The 14,399-nt window shown below is 39.1% G+C and overlaps 1 protein-coding gene across 1 annotated transcript; it reads right to left on the bottom strand.

Moving 5' to 3' along the window:
- Positions 1-4,503: 4,503 nt before the first annotated feature.
- C3H3orf85 (chromosome 3 C3orf85 homolog) lies at positions 4,504-13,924 on the bottom strand. Its single transcript, XM_063393416.1, has 4 exons — positions 13,876-13,924; positions 6,650-6,798; positions 6,361-6,446; positions 4,504-4,603 (listed from the first exon to the last, which is right to left on the bottom strand). Exons 1-4 carry the CDS (start codon positions 13,922-13,924, stop codon positions 4,504-4,506), a joined length of 384 nt encoding a protein of 127 aa, XP_063249486.1.
- Positions 13,925-14,399: the final 475 nt, after the last annotated feature.

The following is a 14,399-nucleotide window of genomic DNA, read 5'->3' as shown; positions in this document are numbered from 1 at the left end:
TTCAATCACAAGCAGGACATAGTTGAATTATTCAGATAGGGTTTCACATGCTTATTCAGTTCTGCCACAGAGGCAGTGACTAGCATGAAATCACCTTAGCAGTGGCTGCTATGACCAGGAATAAGGAGCTGAATAGGAAGGGTCACTCCAAGCTGACTATCCTGTAATGCCTCATAGAGGAAGAAGCTTTTAGGGGTTGACCCTAGAGGGCTGAAATTCATCAGTCTGTCCCTTCTTCCTTCCCTATCCCTGTCTGGATTAACACTGTCACAGGAAAAGCTTGCTCCCCTTGGGAGGTGGTGGTTAAATTTGCATTACAAGTCTCAATGAGTGCTTGTTCTATCTCTACGGCAGTCAGCTGCAGCTCTCAGCCTGCCTAGTGTTACAGTGGGATGTGGCTTGGGCTCAAAGGGAACAGATGTTTGCTGTGTTGCCTTATATTGATCACCTTTACAGATATCCATCTTGATACCACTCATCTCTCATAGAAGGAATTGTTCCTCTTATTTGCAGCTGGTGGAAAGTAGGCTCTGCAGGTTTGATGTAATTTTGTTTGAAATACATATCTCTTCAACAGTCTTTGAGGCAGAACAATAATTATTGATGTTTGTTTACTTAACATAATAGTCACATACAAAGACTGCTTATTTTCTGGCTGAATTTTTGGGTTTTGGATAACTTTCTATGCTTACTCTACTGAGCTCATTTTTTCCTGTGGAAGATGCAAAACACCAACAATTTATTTCGCACTCTACATGAAGTGGTTATGGCAATGCACCTGCCTCAGGTGGGTGGTTTATATATTTATTCAGCTAACATAAATTGCTTTGAACACAGCTCAGTCTTGCTGGCAGCCAGCAGCAGGTGTAGGTTAGATGAGTATTTTGTCTCAGCTGTTTTGGTTTAAATTAAGACAACAGAAGATCAAATGTAAAGCAAGGCACAACAGTAGTGTGATGCTCAAAACGTTTATGCATTAAAATCATCTGGGACCAGGTTCAATCACATGAACTACAGCAGTGATGAACTAGTGTGTAGAACTTTCACTGAATACCAGTTGCCACTGTTCTGTTTGAAGAAACCATTTCAGACCATAAAATAAATGGTTCTTTCTCATTACCTCTATATACTCACCTGCTGAGTTTATAGAAAACTGTACCTTAGTACTTATCCCATACTCAACATTTGTAAAGTAGGTTAAATATAGGTTACTTGGATTCTACGGCTTTCTCTATTCATTATGTTCAGAATGACTTGCTTTCCTCATGAAAAGAAAGCCATGGAGTATTAATCTTTTTCTTCAATTATTATTGAAATGACAGGTTTTCTTACTTCTCCTGTCATGTCTGACTACAGTGAATCCCTCCTCTGTTTCCCTAACATAGCAAGGCTCCTACAACCATGCCGTCTCAGTAGGTGCATGTTTATTCCTTATGTCTAGCCACATACATTTGTAACTTGTGAGCTGTTTTCAATTCAACTTGACATAGTAGGAGAGATTGCAAGGGCAATTTGATTATTCTAAGACTGGAAAAATTAGGGATACAGGAAGCTGAGGGAATAGGCAAGTGCTCTGAGGAAGGATTTGCAACATGACTGACTTGCCACTCCCATGGGAGGGGTACACTGCAAGAGCCTTGCCTGGCAAAAAGCTGCTGCTGAAACTAAATATCAACTATGAGATACTTGGACACCCTGATTTCCGTCCTTCTGTTGATTTTAGTCACCCTGTTCACACGAGTCAGGAAAGAGCTGGAAAATCAGGCTGTCTGGTGGATCTTCTGCATCCATCCAGTTAACATCTATACAGAGACAAACCTGACTCTGCCTTCCTGTGGATCCTCTTCCCCTCAGCCTGTTCCCCCTCTCTCAGAGGAATTGTTCTCTCTAGCCTCAGGGAGCTCTAATATTTGTGTGGCTTAGATTTTTTTCCTCAAAAAACTTCCAGTATTCAGAAACTAATAATAAATACTGCTCTCCATTGCACCAGAAGCAAAGGTCCTATGCCCTGAGACCTGTAATTCCACCCCATGACCCGCACAGATGTACTTGAAGTTTTCTTTACTTTAACACTATTCTTTGATTTTGTCATTGCCTGTGTATCTGTGCTGTGTATGAAAAGCAAGGAGATAAAACTTGTAGATGGCAACATAAAAATGTGTTGGAAAAGTCAGCAAAGAGGGGTCCAGGTTTACTTGTGTTAAAGTGCTGAAACAGTATGTGAAGAAAAATAGGGGGAGCAAATTCACAGGGTAAATATTTTTCCCAGTTACTAATAATTGCAGATGAAAGTGTTTAATATTCAAATGCTGTGAAAGCCATTTGCTCATTGTAATGAGTGGCATATATTTGATAACACAAAATAAGCACCTCATCTTCTGCCACTACTCATGCATGCACTATTCTTCCCATTTAATTCAGCAAGACTAATTATCTGAATTACTGACATTAGCTTGAAGCTATGGATTTGCAGATTGAGTATTGAGTCTCCGGCTTTCAGAACAACTTCTTTAAAGGAATTAGTCATGTCTAAGTACAACAGATCTGTCAAATTGCATCCCCTGGCATTGTCTGATGTTTTGCTTGCAAAGCCAGCCTTGTGCAAGACTGTCCTTGTGGCAATAGACAGTGGTTATCCTAACTTTATGGCTCTGACAACCCTAAAATGGCTCATAAGGGTTGGGCAGTTACCTCACTAGCTGATAGCAGATGGGAGCTGATAGCACTTTGCTTTCCACCTCACTGGTGGACTTTGTCATCCCCACTCCAGGGATGTCTATCTGCAAACCAGCTCCTGAACCACCCCCATTTTGGTTTAACTTGCCATGCAGGCATGAAAACTGCAGTTAATGCACAGATAGATTGCAAACCCCTGCCTTGGCAGCAGCGACATCAAAGAGATGGGCAGAAAAGAGCAGTACCTCAGGAACTCGTTCACAAGTAGTGTGGGCATCACTGCCTGCAGAGTTGCAGCTTCTCTGGGACCAGCAAGATGCTCACCTGGAGCAGGTACATCCTTGGAGTTTTACTGCATATCCACTTAAAATAAAAGGCGATGCTTATCCTTACAGCCCTGCATTTCATTATAAATTGAAGAGTTTCAGTAACTCTGCCATGTCTGTGCTGCTACTGAGGAAAATACTGGAGCACTAGCTTACCCAAGGCTGAACAGTGCAGAGAAGGCAGGCAGCAGAGACAGTCCATGACTGTGTTTAACCAGAGGGGTCTTTAGCCTATACATCACTTGTCACTCCTTATCTTTGAATGAACTGTTCATAATTGAGTAGTGTGACTAAAGATGTGAAATCCTACATGGCAAGTACTGAACTTGCACCTCATTTATCTCTTTCAAGTGTTTAATGAATTTTCAGCTTCAGATAATGAATAATGGCAATTTCAGGCCCATTGGCCTACTCAGGGAAATTAAAAATGGCTAAGGATAGTGTCATACCTAGGAGTGTGGTAGAGATTGCCACAAAGCCAGAATGTGGATTTCTTTCTAGAAGATCCAACATTATCCTCAGAATTGTTTCAGTTAGTGTACAGTCCATATTCACAAAGAATCCTGAAAGCACAACATGCAGAATCTGCTCTTTGAGGCTAAAAAGTGAGCAAAAATTACCTTCCTTCACCTACCCTGCCATTTGGTTACCATACATTTAATTTTCCTCAACAGGTCATCTTCATTCATGCAGAAACTTTGGCCAAATTTGGAAACACTTTTATTTTTTAACATTATATTAATAACATATACAAGAAACATGGAAGACTAATCCTCCCTTCAAAGATGTTCTGAAATAAGGTACATTAATGAATAGGAACCAGGAAACTTCCAAGCTCAAGAACATGGCATAAAGAACATTTGTCACCACCATTTTCTTTTCAGAAAAAGAGTGGTGAATGTTTCTGCCATTTCCTATCTCTGTGGAGTAAGAAAAAACAACTCACAGGAGTAGCTGTGGGTTCAGTTGGTTTTGGGCTACAAGACCAAGTACACAAGATTAAATGAGGAAAGAGAAGTGATGACATGAATGGATGTGTACTACAACACCTACTACTAGTACTTGAAAAATGGAGATACACTTGAACTACAGAAGTATACCTGAGGGAAATGTGTTCTACCTCTCTCACCTATCCAAAGGGACCGATTTTCATTTCTTATTTGCCTCTAAAAATGTAGCTAAAGGAAAATACTGAGAAATAAAAATATGTTTTTCAGCCACAGAAGCAGGAATTTACATCTTCAAACCATTGTCTAGTCAAAAGAATGTTTTACCTGAAACACTAGGCATTTTTAAACCCAACCTGCTAAAAGTTCATGGTTGGTTTTCTTCAACTTCTTATTCAATTTACCATGACCTACATCTCAGCTTTACTTATGAATGTAAAATAGGCAATATTTATGCAGAGAATTAGTGTATTAATTTGGGGTTTAGACCCAAGTGGGATGAGATAAAGTCATCTTATCAAATACATAATGGCAAATACATAACATGCCATATCCTAACATGGCCAGGTACAAGATGTGTAGGATTTAATAGCTTGTTGCTGGAGATGAGTCCCAGACTGCTGTAATCGCTCCATGTAGGATCTGATGTTGATGCTAGAAAAGATGGAATAAATTGCTTTTAGAAAAAAAACCCCACAGAATTAAAGATCCTGTCAACAGATGCAGTCTTCAGATTTGCCAGCATTTGCAAATGTTTTCTTCTGGAAGTACAGCCCCTGAACCAGATTCCTGCATAGGTTGTATAGGCTTTCCATTTCTGAACTATCATTAATCAGGAAAAATAAGGTTGAAAAGAATTCTCCTACTTATCCATAATGATTTTTGTAACTTCTAGCTTGATGCTTCTTTGCTACTATATGGCTTCTCAAAAACTCCGGATGTCAATTCCTGTCACATTAGCACTGGGAAGTTTATTTCAGTCTGTGAGTTAACTAGCCTTGCTTTGAAATCATAAACATATTTCAGTGGGAGTGCCTGTAAATGTGTTTATGTAAGTGGCTTTAATCCTGTCATATGACAATCATTAGGATTATCTTTCTGGAGGCATAACTCATCCTGGAGTCAGCCTGGCAGCTGCTGCAATCACAGCCATCAGGCACATGGATGCACAACCAGTAATTAGACACACTTAGGTTTTTCTTCGGAAGGAATTTTTCAGATGGGAAAGGCAGTGGGATTTTTTCAGGAAACTGAGTAAAGTGTCTTCAGGTAAATTTGTCATAAGGCAGAAGTGACTGCTGCTATCCACCCATATCAGTATTAGAAATTTTGAGTAAATAACCTGGTGCTTCCTCCCAGTTGCCCAAGGGCACCAGCTGAAGCCACAGCAGGAGGGAAGGTAAATCATGGCTTTTAGCTATTCTATCCTACTTTGCTTCTGCTCAGAGTGAGTGGGTGTCACCTTTCAGGTGGAACAGTTCTGGAAAGCTCACTCTGAGATTCTCCAAGTCAAGTTTCTATCTTATAAAAAACAAAAGGTCTTTTCAAAAGCTGCACTTCAAAATGAAACTCATTTTCAAAAAAGTACTTTTAAGTCAATAAAATTCAAAGCATATTCAATTCAAAGTATATTAGGAGAAGAAGTTTACCCATTTTCCTGCTAGTGGTTTCAGTCAGAGTAACAGATTGCTGTCTTAGTAACTATTTTAAGCACTGAAACTGTATGAGTTTAGTTCTACCTGCTCCTGTCCATTTTTAAGGACTGCAGCATCTTCATAGGAAGTGTTCCACAGGAACAATGTGTCTATTGTGCTTGTCCAACTGAATCATTTAATAATTGTTACCTAAATTAGACAAAATTTTATCCCTAAAATGTGTCCAATTTTAACACAATCTTTAACAATTTCTGAGACAGTTTGTAACACTTCATTTGATGTGCTCCTGTGCTGATCTATAAATACTTTTACCAACTGCTATGTCTCGTTCTCTGTTTTGTTCTGTTCCACATTGAATACAGTTTTGTTACTGAAATAGATGGAGTTTTTTATCTTTTATTTTTCTCCTCAGGAATTGCTTTCTGTGTGCTTTTTAAATCAACTCTATAGGAAGCAGTTTAGCTTCTGTGGACTTTTAAAATGCTATATATTCTTTAAGCTCTTAATGAGCTTCTCCAAAACATATTTAAAACAGAACCCGCCACAATAAAATCACCGCATTAAAATAACTATTAAACTTGCACAGTAGAAACAAATGTTCTTTCATTTTTCAAGATATAATTGGTTTTTTTACTGTGTGGGGTTATGGCACTATAAAGCACCATGGTCAGCAGTGTTGTGTGGGTCAGTTTTACTCACTTAGATACACACAGGCTCCGAGTCTATGAAATGCTCTGCTGAGAATCCCCATCGAACATGGCTGTGGAGCGACCGAAGGCAAAAGCGTCCAAGTTCATGTAGTACTGTGCTGTCTCTCTCAAAGCTGCCCAGGATTCACTAATCTGAAGTAGTTCAAAACAGAAAGGGATATTCTGAGCTTTGATACTGAGTAAATACAGTCTGTGACTACTGAGCAGCCTTGCCCATGATGATAAATCAGAAAAATTTCCTCCCTTGACCCAAAGGATTTATGTTACACGTTAATTCCAGAAATTCCAAGATTTCTTTTTCTCAGCACGTGTTGCAAGAGGAAGGAATAAGATACCTGTTCAGCCAGGGTGTATCCCCACGTCTGCTGGCTGCTGCCTGAGTCCCAGTAGCTGGGAGAATATGGTATGTGTCGTTTGAGCCGTATGAATTGATTTGCTGATTCATCTGTCAGAAAGGGTGCTCCAAGGACACCTGAAAGAGAAGCTGATAAATAGTTGTAATATCAGAAAAATATATTACAATGTGCACCTCAAAAATACATATATAGCCACAGAACAGAGTTTTGAATCTGTAGTTTATTTAATAGAAATCAAAGGAGGTCCTACCTTAGATTCACAGAAAGAAACTTTTTTTTTTAGGCCTGAAGCTAATAAAACAAATGCCCTAAACCATTATTTTACTGTTGAATCTGAAGTTAAAAAAGTTGCAATCTAATTAATTTATTTTTAATGCAAACATTTTGTTACAAAAATCCTCTTAGACTGTAATTGCACTAGTCTCAAGTGTGCTGAGAGCCAAAAGTTTTTTAAAATCACACAAACTCTACCTTTGAATTTATCTATGGTTTCTGAACATCCTGGCTTACATGTGATATTTACTCTCAATAGTATCAGCATAGAAAATGCATGCTTGGAAATTACTTTCTGAACATAAGATATTGCACTTCTAATCTTGTTATTGCATTGCTTCAGATAGCTTCTGAGGTCACCACAGATGCAGAAGGAGTCCTTGCAGTTCTTGAAAAAAATATTCTTCACAAGAAAAAGAAAAAGTATTTCAATTTAGCTTCATATGAAATGCCCTGTTACAGAAAAAAATCTTTTCTTTTTAGTCTTGAGTGTTTGAGACATAAATTACTTTTGAGACATAAATTAATCTGGGGCTAAAAGAGTCCAAAATAGCATGTCAGTCCAAATTGCACAATTTTTAATGAACCACTGATTAGGATGAAGCTCAGCTCCATCAGCCAAGCTGAGGCCAATGTCTGTAAACATCTGTGCTCCAATTTAGTGAAGTGGGTTTAAATGGACACCTGAGGGTGACCTGCACGTACTTGGAACATATGGGCCAAGAACTTGGACTCTTGTCTATTATGTCTTAGAGCAGGAGCTCAGCAGGGCAAGCTATCACCTCACTCACAGCTCTCCAGTGCCCTGATTCCTGAATTTCTAGAGGGAAAATCTGACTGGGAGTATCAAATGTTTGCTTTCATTTGCAATATTCAGCTGAATAAGTTCATTTGTAATTATTGCTGGCCTTCCTGATCATCCACAATATAGTTGCTTTTTAGTTTTTTTGAACAGAAGAAAATGTTTGCTGAATGCATATAGGTAGAAGATACATGAGCTAGTGTGTTTGCTGCTCCCTTTCACTTTGTTTCTTTTCAGGGCAAAAAATTCTTAAAAAGAAGATGAGAAGAAGCTTGGTTATACAGTAATGAACAAAAAAGTGAGGGTGGTTGTCATCTATGCTCCTAATATAGATGTCAAAGAGTACTTTAGAAAAGTTACTTAGGAAGCAATCACAGTTCCAGTAGTTCCTTCCTGCTTCAATTGCTTCATATTCCAAGTTATTATAATCATAAACTGGAGGTAGAAGTTTTAAGGTAGGGAGTTTTCAAGAAATACCATCTTCAAAAATGTTACCAACTCCACAGAAAAAAAAGGTAAGTTCAGACATTTGGTGAAAGGCTGGGAAAGAAGAAAATATATTTCATGCATATGTCTATTAAGCTGCTATACTTGTACTCTAGACTTGCACCCGAGAAAACGAAGCTTGTGCCAAATTTCAATATTTCTCTGGCAATTTACCATTTTCCAATAGAAAAATCTATGAGCTGTTAATTTCTCTTTAGTGAATTTGGAGGTTTTTTTAATATTAAATATTTTGTAAGCTCATGATTACATTTCTGGACTGAGATAACTGAACTGGGATCAGAAATTGCCTCATTAAAAGGCTTCCGTTTTCTTTAAATGTACATACAGTTAGTAAGGGCCATTAAATATTACATTTTATCACCAGTGTGTGTTCTGGCCCTCCAGATTTGAAATAAGCTGAAAAAAAAAAAAAAAAAAAAAAAAAAAAAAAAAAAAAAGAAGATCATTAAGCAGCTCTGCTTCTTGTGGTTTTTTTCCTTGCTGCCAACATCTTCAAAAATGAGCTTGTCATTCCACTGGTGGGATGGTGTGGTGTTATCTTGGCTACTTGGCTATCTCTTGGTGCAGAGAGCTGCATCTTCTGGGTATTATAGGTCAATTTTTCATATACAGCCTGCTCTGGCTGCATCTGTATCAAACGAGAAAGGCCACCCCTAGCTGCACTAAGTATTCACTTTGATTGAAGTGCACTTGCCTGCTCTGAGGAGAGGCAGGTATGCCAGCTCTACTCTTGGCTTTTCTTGTCACCAATGACACTCAGTTCTTACTCTTTTCTAGACGCTATTTCATCTCCTGGGAGCCGTCTCTGCAGGACTTGTCCCCAGCTGCTGGGGCACTCCAAAGATGCATAAGTACCAAAAGAAAATCAGGTAAGTGCCTTTATATTTTACCAAACCCTTCAGGCTTATCTTGTTCTCTCTTTGTCTTGCTGTAAGAACCACTGTAAGTCTCTGAACATGGCAAATTTAATTCGCCTCTGGAAAAACTCCAGTGAGATCATTTCTAGCACAACAGAATTAGTCCTGTTGGTCTTTCACTGCACAGACAAACAGGGTTGTCCATTGGTTTGTGCTCTGGCAGAGCTCAGAGAAAGCAAGGTCTTCACTTAGCTCTAATGTAGACCTGGTCATCAGACCAGGTGTCTCCATCTGAGTAGCCCCTCTGAGTACAGTGAAGAGTTCTCATCAAATGAATTATGTCTTGCTTCAATTTAAGTTTCTTGGACTGGGTGTAATTTTCCCTCTCCTTTTGAACAGCTTAGCAAAATATTGTGGAAGGGTTCTCTTTATAAACGCAGAGTATTCCTGAGGGAGTGCATCTTGTAGAAGATTAGCATACAAACCAGGAGACTAGAATTTCAGAGCATCTGAGGTGAGACTAGAGGGAGTTAGGAGCAGGTGGGTGATAATAAAATGGCTCATAGTGCATAAAACAAAGCTGCAAAAAGATGAAGAATTTCAAGATGTACTGAAATAGCTAACTCACCATGAAGAGCGTCCAGACATATTGTATAGGGTTTTTTTTTATTCAATACTGTTTTCCTATCTTAGAGAAATACGTGATTTGAAAAGCACTTTTGGGTATAAAAGTCCCGGTAGGAAAATAGGAGGAATGTGTGTGGAGGGTGAACTATTGCCGAGGTTGTATCAGCTGTTACCAATTAGAGTGCTTCCTTTCATCGTCTCTTGAAGATTACCTCAGTGTTCTCACATGAAAAGCAAATTATAGAAAAAGAATTGTCTGGTTTTAACAAGCAGATGCTTAGCTTATGTAATTATTGCCTTCAGCAGATAGTCTTGTCTATCCTGTGCACCTAAAGACATTGTCCAGAGGTAAAACTATCAGTAGTTATTATTGCTACCATGCCTTCTGAGCATCTAATTTTGGTTTAGTATAACCTAAGACTAAACTTGAGGAGAGATGGTGGTACAACCTTGTCATCTTTGTCAAAAAAAGCAAATATGCACTTAATCCAGCATTGAGTATATAAAAAAAAAAACCAAACCAATGACAAATGTCTGATTATGAAAAGGTATATCAAAAATCTTGGACTGTCAAAGTAATAAAAAATATCACAGTATCGCAAGAAAACTGCACTCAAAATAGAAAATCAACCTGGATACATCTTAAATTACTGTGCTTTAAAATCTCTTCATCCTAGACTTGAATGGAAGCATATCTCTTTACAAGGATAGTTTTCTAGGAAGCAACATATTCAGCTGGGTGCAGCCACAAAATCTTCCAAGGAAGACATCTTTTTCTATCAGCTGAATGTGCAATGATCCACTTCATCACACAATCAAAAAGGGGAGTATGGGGTTAAGTTTTGACACAGCTTCCTGCTAAAGACCTATTTAATTAGTAGATATTTTCTTTTGTAAAAGTTAAGTAGCAAGAGCCATTGTGTGCTTAGTAGTCTGAGGAGAGCAGGCAGGCCACCATTTGCACATCTAATAGCAGAGTTTAATGATCAGAAGACAAATCTTCAGACTTGCCGTAGTATAGGATGTGCTGCTTCTTCCACTCTCTACCCCAAAGCCTGTTTTTATCCAGATCAGCAGTATTATGTAAGTGATCAGGAGCAAGCCTTTAGGCTTAGGACCAAAATTTTTCCCTGGTGTGCATCTACCAGAGGGAAAAGTGGTTTATCTCTGATTTGTTGTGATATTTACAAAAAAAACCTGCAGCACTTCAAACACTCTCTGTGCACACTATTCTTTCTCCCTAGTTTCTGAAGACTTGCAAGTTTCTGGCAACCTGAAACATATTGCTTAAGTTAATATCAATGAAATTTAAATGTCAAAAGTTGGCAATTGCTCTGGTTCCTTTCCTTTAGGTCTAATAACTCTTATTATTGGCTGTGGTGACTCTCTGGTCAGAATCTCAGATCATGGAGGTAAGGCTGCCATTCCTATCAGCTCTTTAGGACAGAGCTTGGACAGAGGCTAAACTTGGACAGAGCTAAACTTCAACCTTGCTGAGGTGGCAGGTGCTGACGTGTTGGGAACTTTGAAAAAGTAAATCAAGTCTGCAGCTCAGGTGTATTACCTAAGGTTAGAAATGAGCCAGAATGGACCACCTCCCCACCATGTTTCAGCTATCTGACTTTCTAAATTCACAAAGTCAGATCACAGCACTCGGTCTGAGGACTCAATACCACAGTGCAACAGTGCAAATGCTGAAAAAAAATGTGTCAGCAGCTGCTTCTCTCTTCACTCAAGCATTTCTCTAGATTATGTGGCATTCCATGGAAATCAAGATGTGTGGTCTGTCAAGACACTGCACAAATGGCTGGATTGCAGAAAGGATAGACGTGTGGATCCTGCAGGCCATCTCTGGACCAGATACCACCTTTTTTTTCACTTGAAAAGTGCAATTATATTAAAGTCCAACACCTGCACATTGCTTTTTTCAAATTATTTTTAAAAATGTTTGTATGTACATCGGCTTTGTATCCAGGAGTGTTTGGATGCTAACGAGCCTTAGAATAGGATTAAATCAGTTCAGATTTGCTAATACCTGTTGACAGCAATATTTAAAATGACCGTTTGTTAAGTGCTTCAACTCTTTCCATATCACCCAGCCACCGAAATTTTGCCCTCATCTGTTTCTTTTTCAAGCTTAAAGTAAAAGAGAATTTATTCTTTGGCAATTCTTAATTTTATATCACAGGACACAAGAGCTCTCTGGTTCAAGAGATGTCATTAACAACCCTTAGAGCTACAGTATCAGCCTCATTCCTTCACCAGCAAAGGCAGAGAAGTTACAGACATTTAAGTCAGAATTAGCTATTGAATATATTCAATATGTGTGATGATGTCATGAGTCAGGACAATTTTCAGATAGGGGTAAACAGCAAGGCAATTTGGCAAAAAATCCTAGATAATCCTAAGGACGGAGCTAATTCCACTCCAGCAAAATATTAGAAAAAGCACCGGTCCATTGGTCCACTCATTGGCTCCTGTTGAGATTTCATTTCTACATCCATGTGTGGCAAAACACCCCCATCAGACACTTGAGAGACTTCAGCAATCATCTCAGTGCCAAGACATCACACTCCTACCCCATCCCTGGCTGCTGCACTCCTCAGAGGCTAAAGCAAAAAGTTCATAGAGCCTATTCCCAGCACTGTGACTGTGATTTGCTGTGAGGAGGGATTTATAGCACCTGAATTGAGGGCATGAAGAAGAATAAGGTCCTCATGAGAATCTTATAGTCTCTGTTTTACTTCATCACCACCTTCATTGTTGCTGAAAGGATTCACAATTAATGAAAAACTGAACTTATTATGATAGGCCCTGTAACTTTTAAGAGCTCATTAAAAACTAATAATAAGTAGTTCTTAATGTATTTTAAAGAACAGAAACCTGGGAAAGAGAGTAAACAAGACAAGAGACATAAAGGAGATGAATGTAAAGTTTTCCAAAAGGAGGGGCTGCAAGCTGCTGTGCTCCCAACTTGGCCTCAGGTGACACTGTTATAAATGGCCTTCAGAGGAAAGGAGGTGAAGTTCAAGAAGATAGGCAAGTGCCCAGGAATTGTCCCATTTCAGCTGCAGATCAGGAAGGGCAAATAAGGGGAAAAGGTTTATAGGTGAGCTCAAACTTGCAGAAGAGACAAAGTCCCTTTCCATGTTCTTAGTCCCCTATAGAGCCTCACCGCAGCCAAAATTCAGGTTCATACGGCATGGAAGTGAATTCAACCCATGAGAGAGATTATACCCGACTGTGGTACCAATTTACAGAACCTTTTTCAATAATCCACAATGAATCATTGTCTCCCTCATTCTGCCTTAGCTATTCACATCATGTATTTACTGCATGTGTATTGGAGCACTCAAATCTAAGAAATGCTTTTAATGCATGCATGTGGATAGGCCATCTTGTCAAGATGCAGGCAATCACTTGGGAAGTCAGCTGTCACTTACTGCCTGCCTAGTTTGTTTTAATTTTGTAAGAAACAAATTAATCTTGCAGCATGTGCATCACTGATCATTGACTCTAGCAGCATGTGCTGCTTTGGGAGAGTGGTAGCCCTGCCCAATCCTTTTTCCCTCTGGTCCAAGTTTTACAGGTTGAGTCCTGATTGCAGATGCTCTGCTTACACAGTGCTGGGAAGGATCAGCATTCAGACAGCCTGAGTGCTTTAAAACCACGAGTCTCCTTAAGAAATTCAAGTCAGGCATTCCAGAAATCACTTGTGAAATAGATTATTTTGGGTCCTTATAAATGCATGTAAAACTGTTTCCTACAAACAATAGGTATTGAGATAAGAATAATATTTAGAGAAGGTTTTGTAGAAGCAGTATCAAGCTCTTTTTACAATTTTAACAGTTCAGGAAATCATCCTGTAAGAATACCTTTCAGTCAGAAATGCATCCTTCCTCCTTATACATGAGCAGTAAAAGGCTCAAAGGTAGTCACAAGGAGCAGAATCAAACTGTATTTCACAGAATTTGCCATGCAATCTTGTGCTCACCCATTCTCCTGTCTGTCTCTGCTGCAGTGATTTCCAGTTAATTCTCTTCCATCCATGCTGTTCTGGTGGTAACACAGTGGGTTTGCCAGCTGACTATTTAGCAAGCCTGAAGGGAATGACGTGAGATAGGATGCCAGGCTCTTACCTGTAAACAGCAAAGCAGACACCAAAATTTGAAACATTTTCAGAGACATGGCAAATTATTCAGAAAGGGTTTCCTTTGTAAGGTGAAGACAGTGATACAGTTTTATACTTTGTTATCTTTAGGTTTATAAATCATTTACCAGATACGTGTAAAGGGTTGGTTCAGGCAGAGGGCAGGGTACAGTGCTTAGTTCAGATTTGCCCTATATGCCTCTGCTTGTACACTTTGGACTTTGCAAGCTGAGCCTCTAATGAGCCATAATGGCTCATTATTGTGTGGATGCATTTACTTCTTTATAAGTTTTATAGCGCAAAAAAAAATTGGGCTTGTTGTATGAGCATTTAACAGGTAAGCCTCAGTCAGTCTGTTGCATGACAATTTCCCCCTCATCCTGGTGATAGACACAAGCAGTTTATAGTTTGGTGTGAATGTGAATGGTGTTTGAATCCACCTGCTCTGAGAGCAGTGCCAGAGTATGCCATATATTTTAGCTGCATACTGCTTGGGTTAAGGGAATAAACCTA

The sequence above is a fragment of the Prinia subflava genome, chromosome 3, assembly GCF_021018805.1.
Source record: "Prinia subflava isolate CZ2003 ecotype Zambia chromosome 3, Cam_Psub_1.2, whole genome shotgun sequence".
Classification (NCBI taxonomy): Eukaryota; Metazoa; Chordata; class Aves; order Passeriformes; family Cisticolidae; genus Prinia; species Prinia subflava.
The sequence above is the reverse complement of the archived record's forward strand: the minus strand, read 5'-3'. Positions and strand labels throughout refer to the sequence as shown.

Coding starts and splice junctions, on each gene's coding strand:
- C3H3orf85 (XM_063393416.1), bottom strand. CDS start 13,924: ATGTCTCTGAAAATGTTTCAAATTTTGGTGTCTGCTTTGCTGTTTACA. Junction 6,799..13,875: donor GTCTGCTTTGCTGTTTACAG/GTAAGAGCCTGG, acceptor ACTATTTATCAG/CTTCTCTTTCAGGTGTCCTT. Junction 4,604..6,360: donor TTCGGTCGCTCCACAGCCAT/GTTCGATGGGGA, acceptor CATCTTTTCTAG/CATCAACATCAGATCCTACA.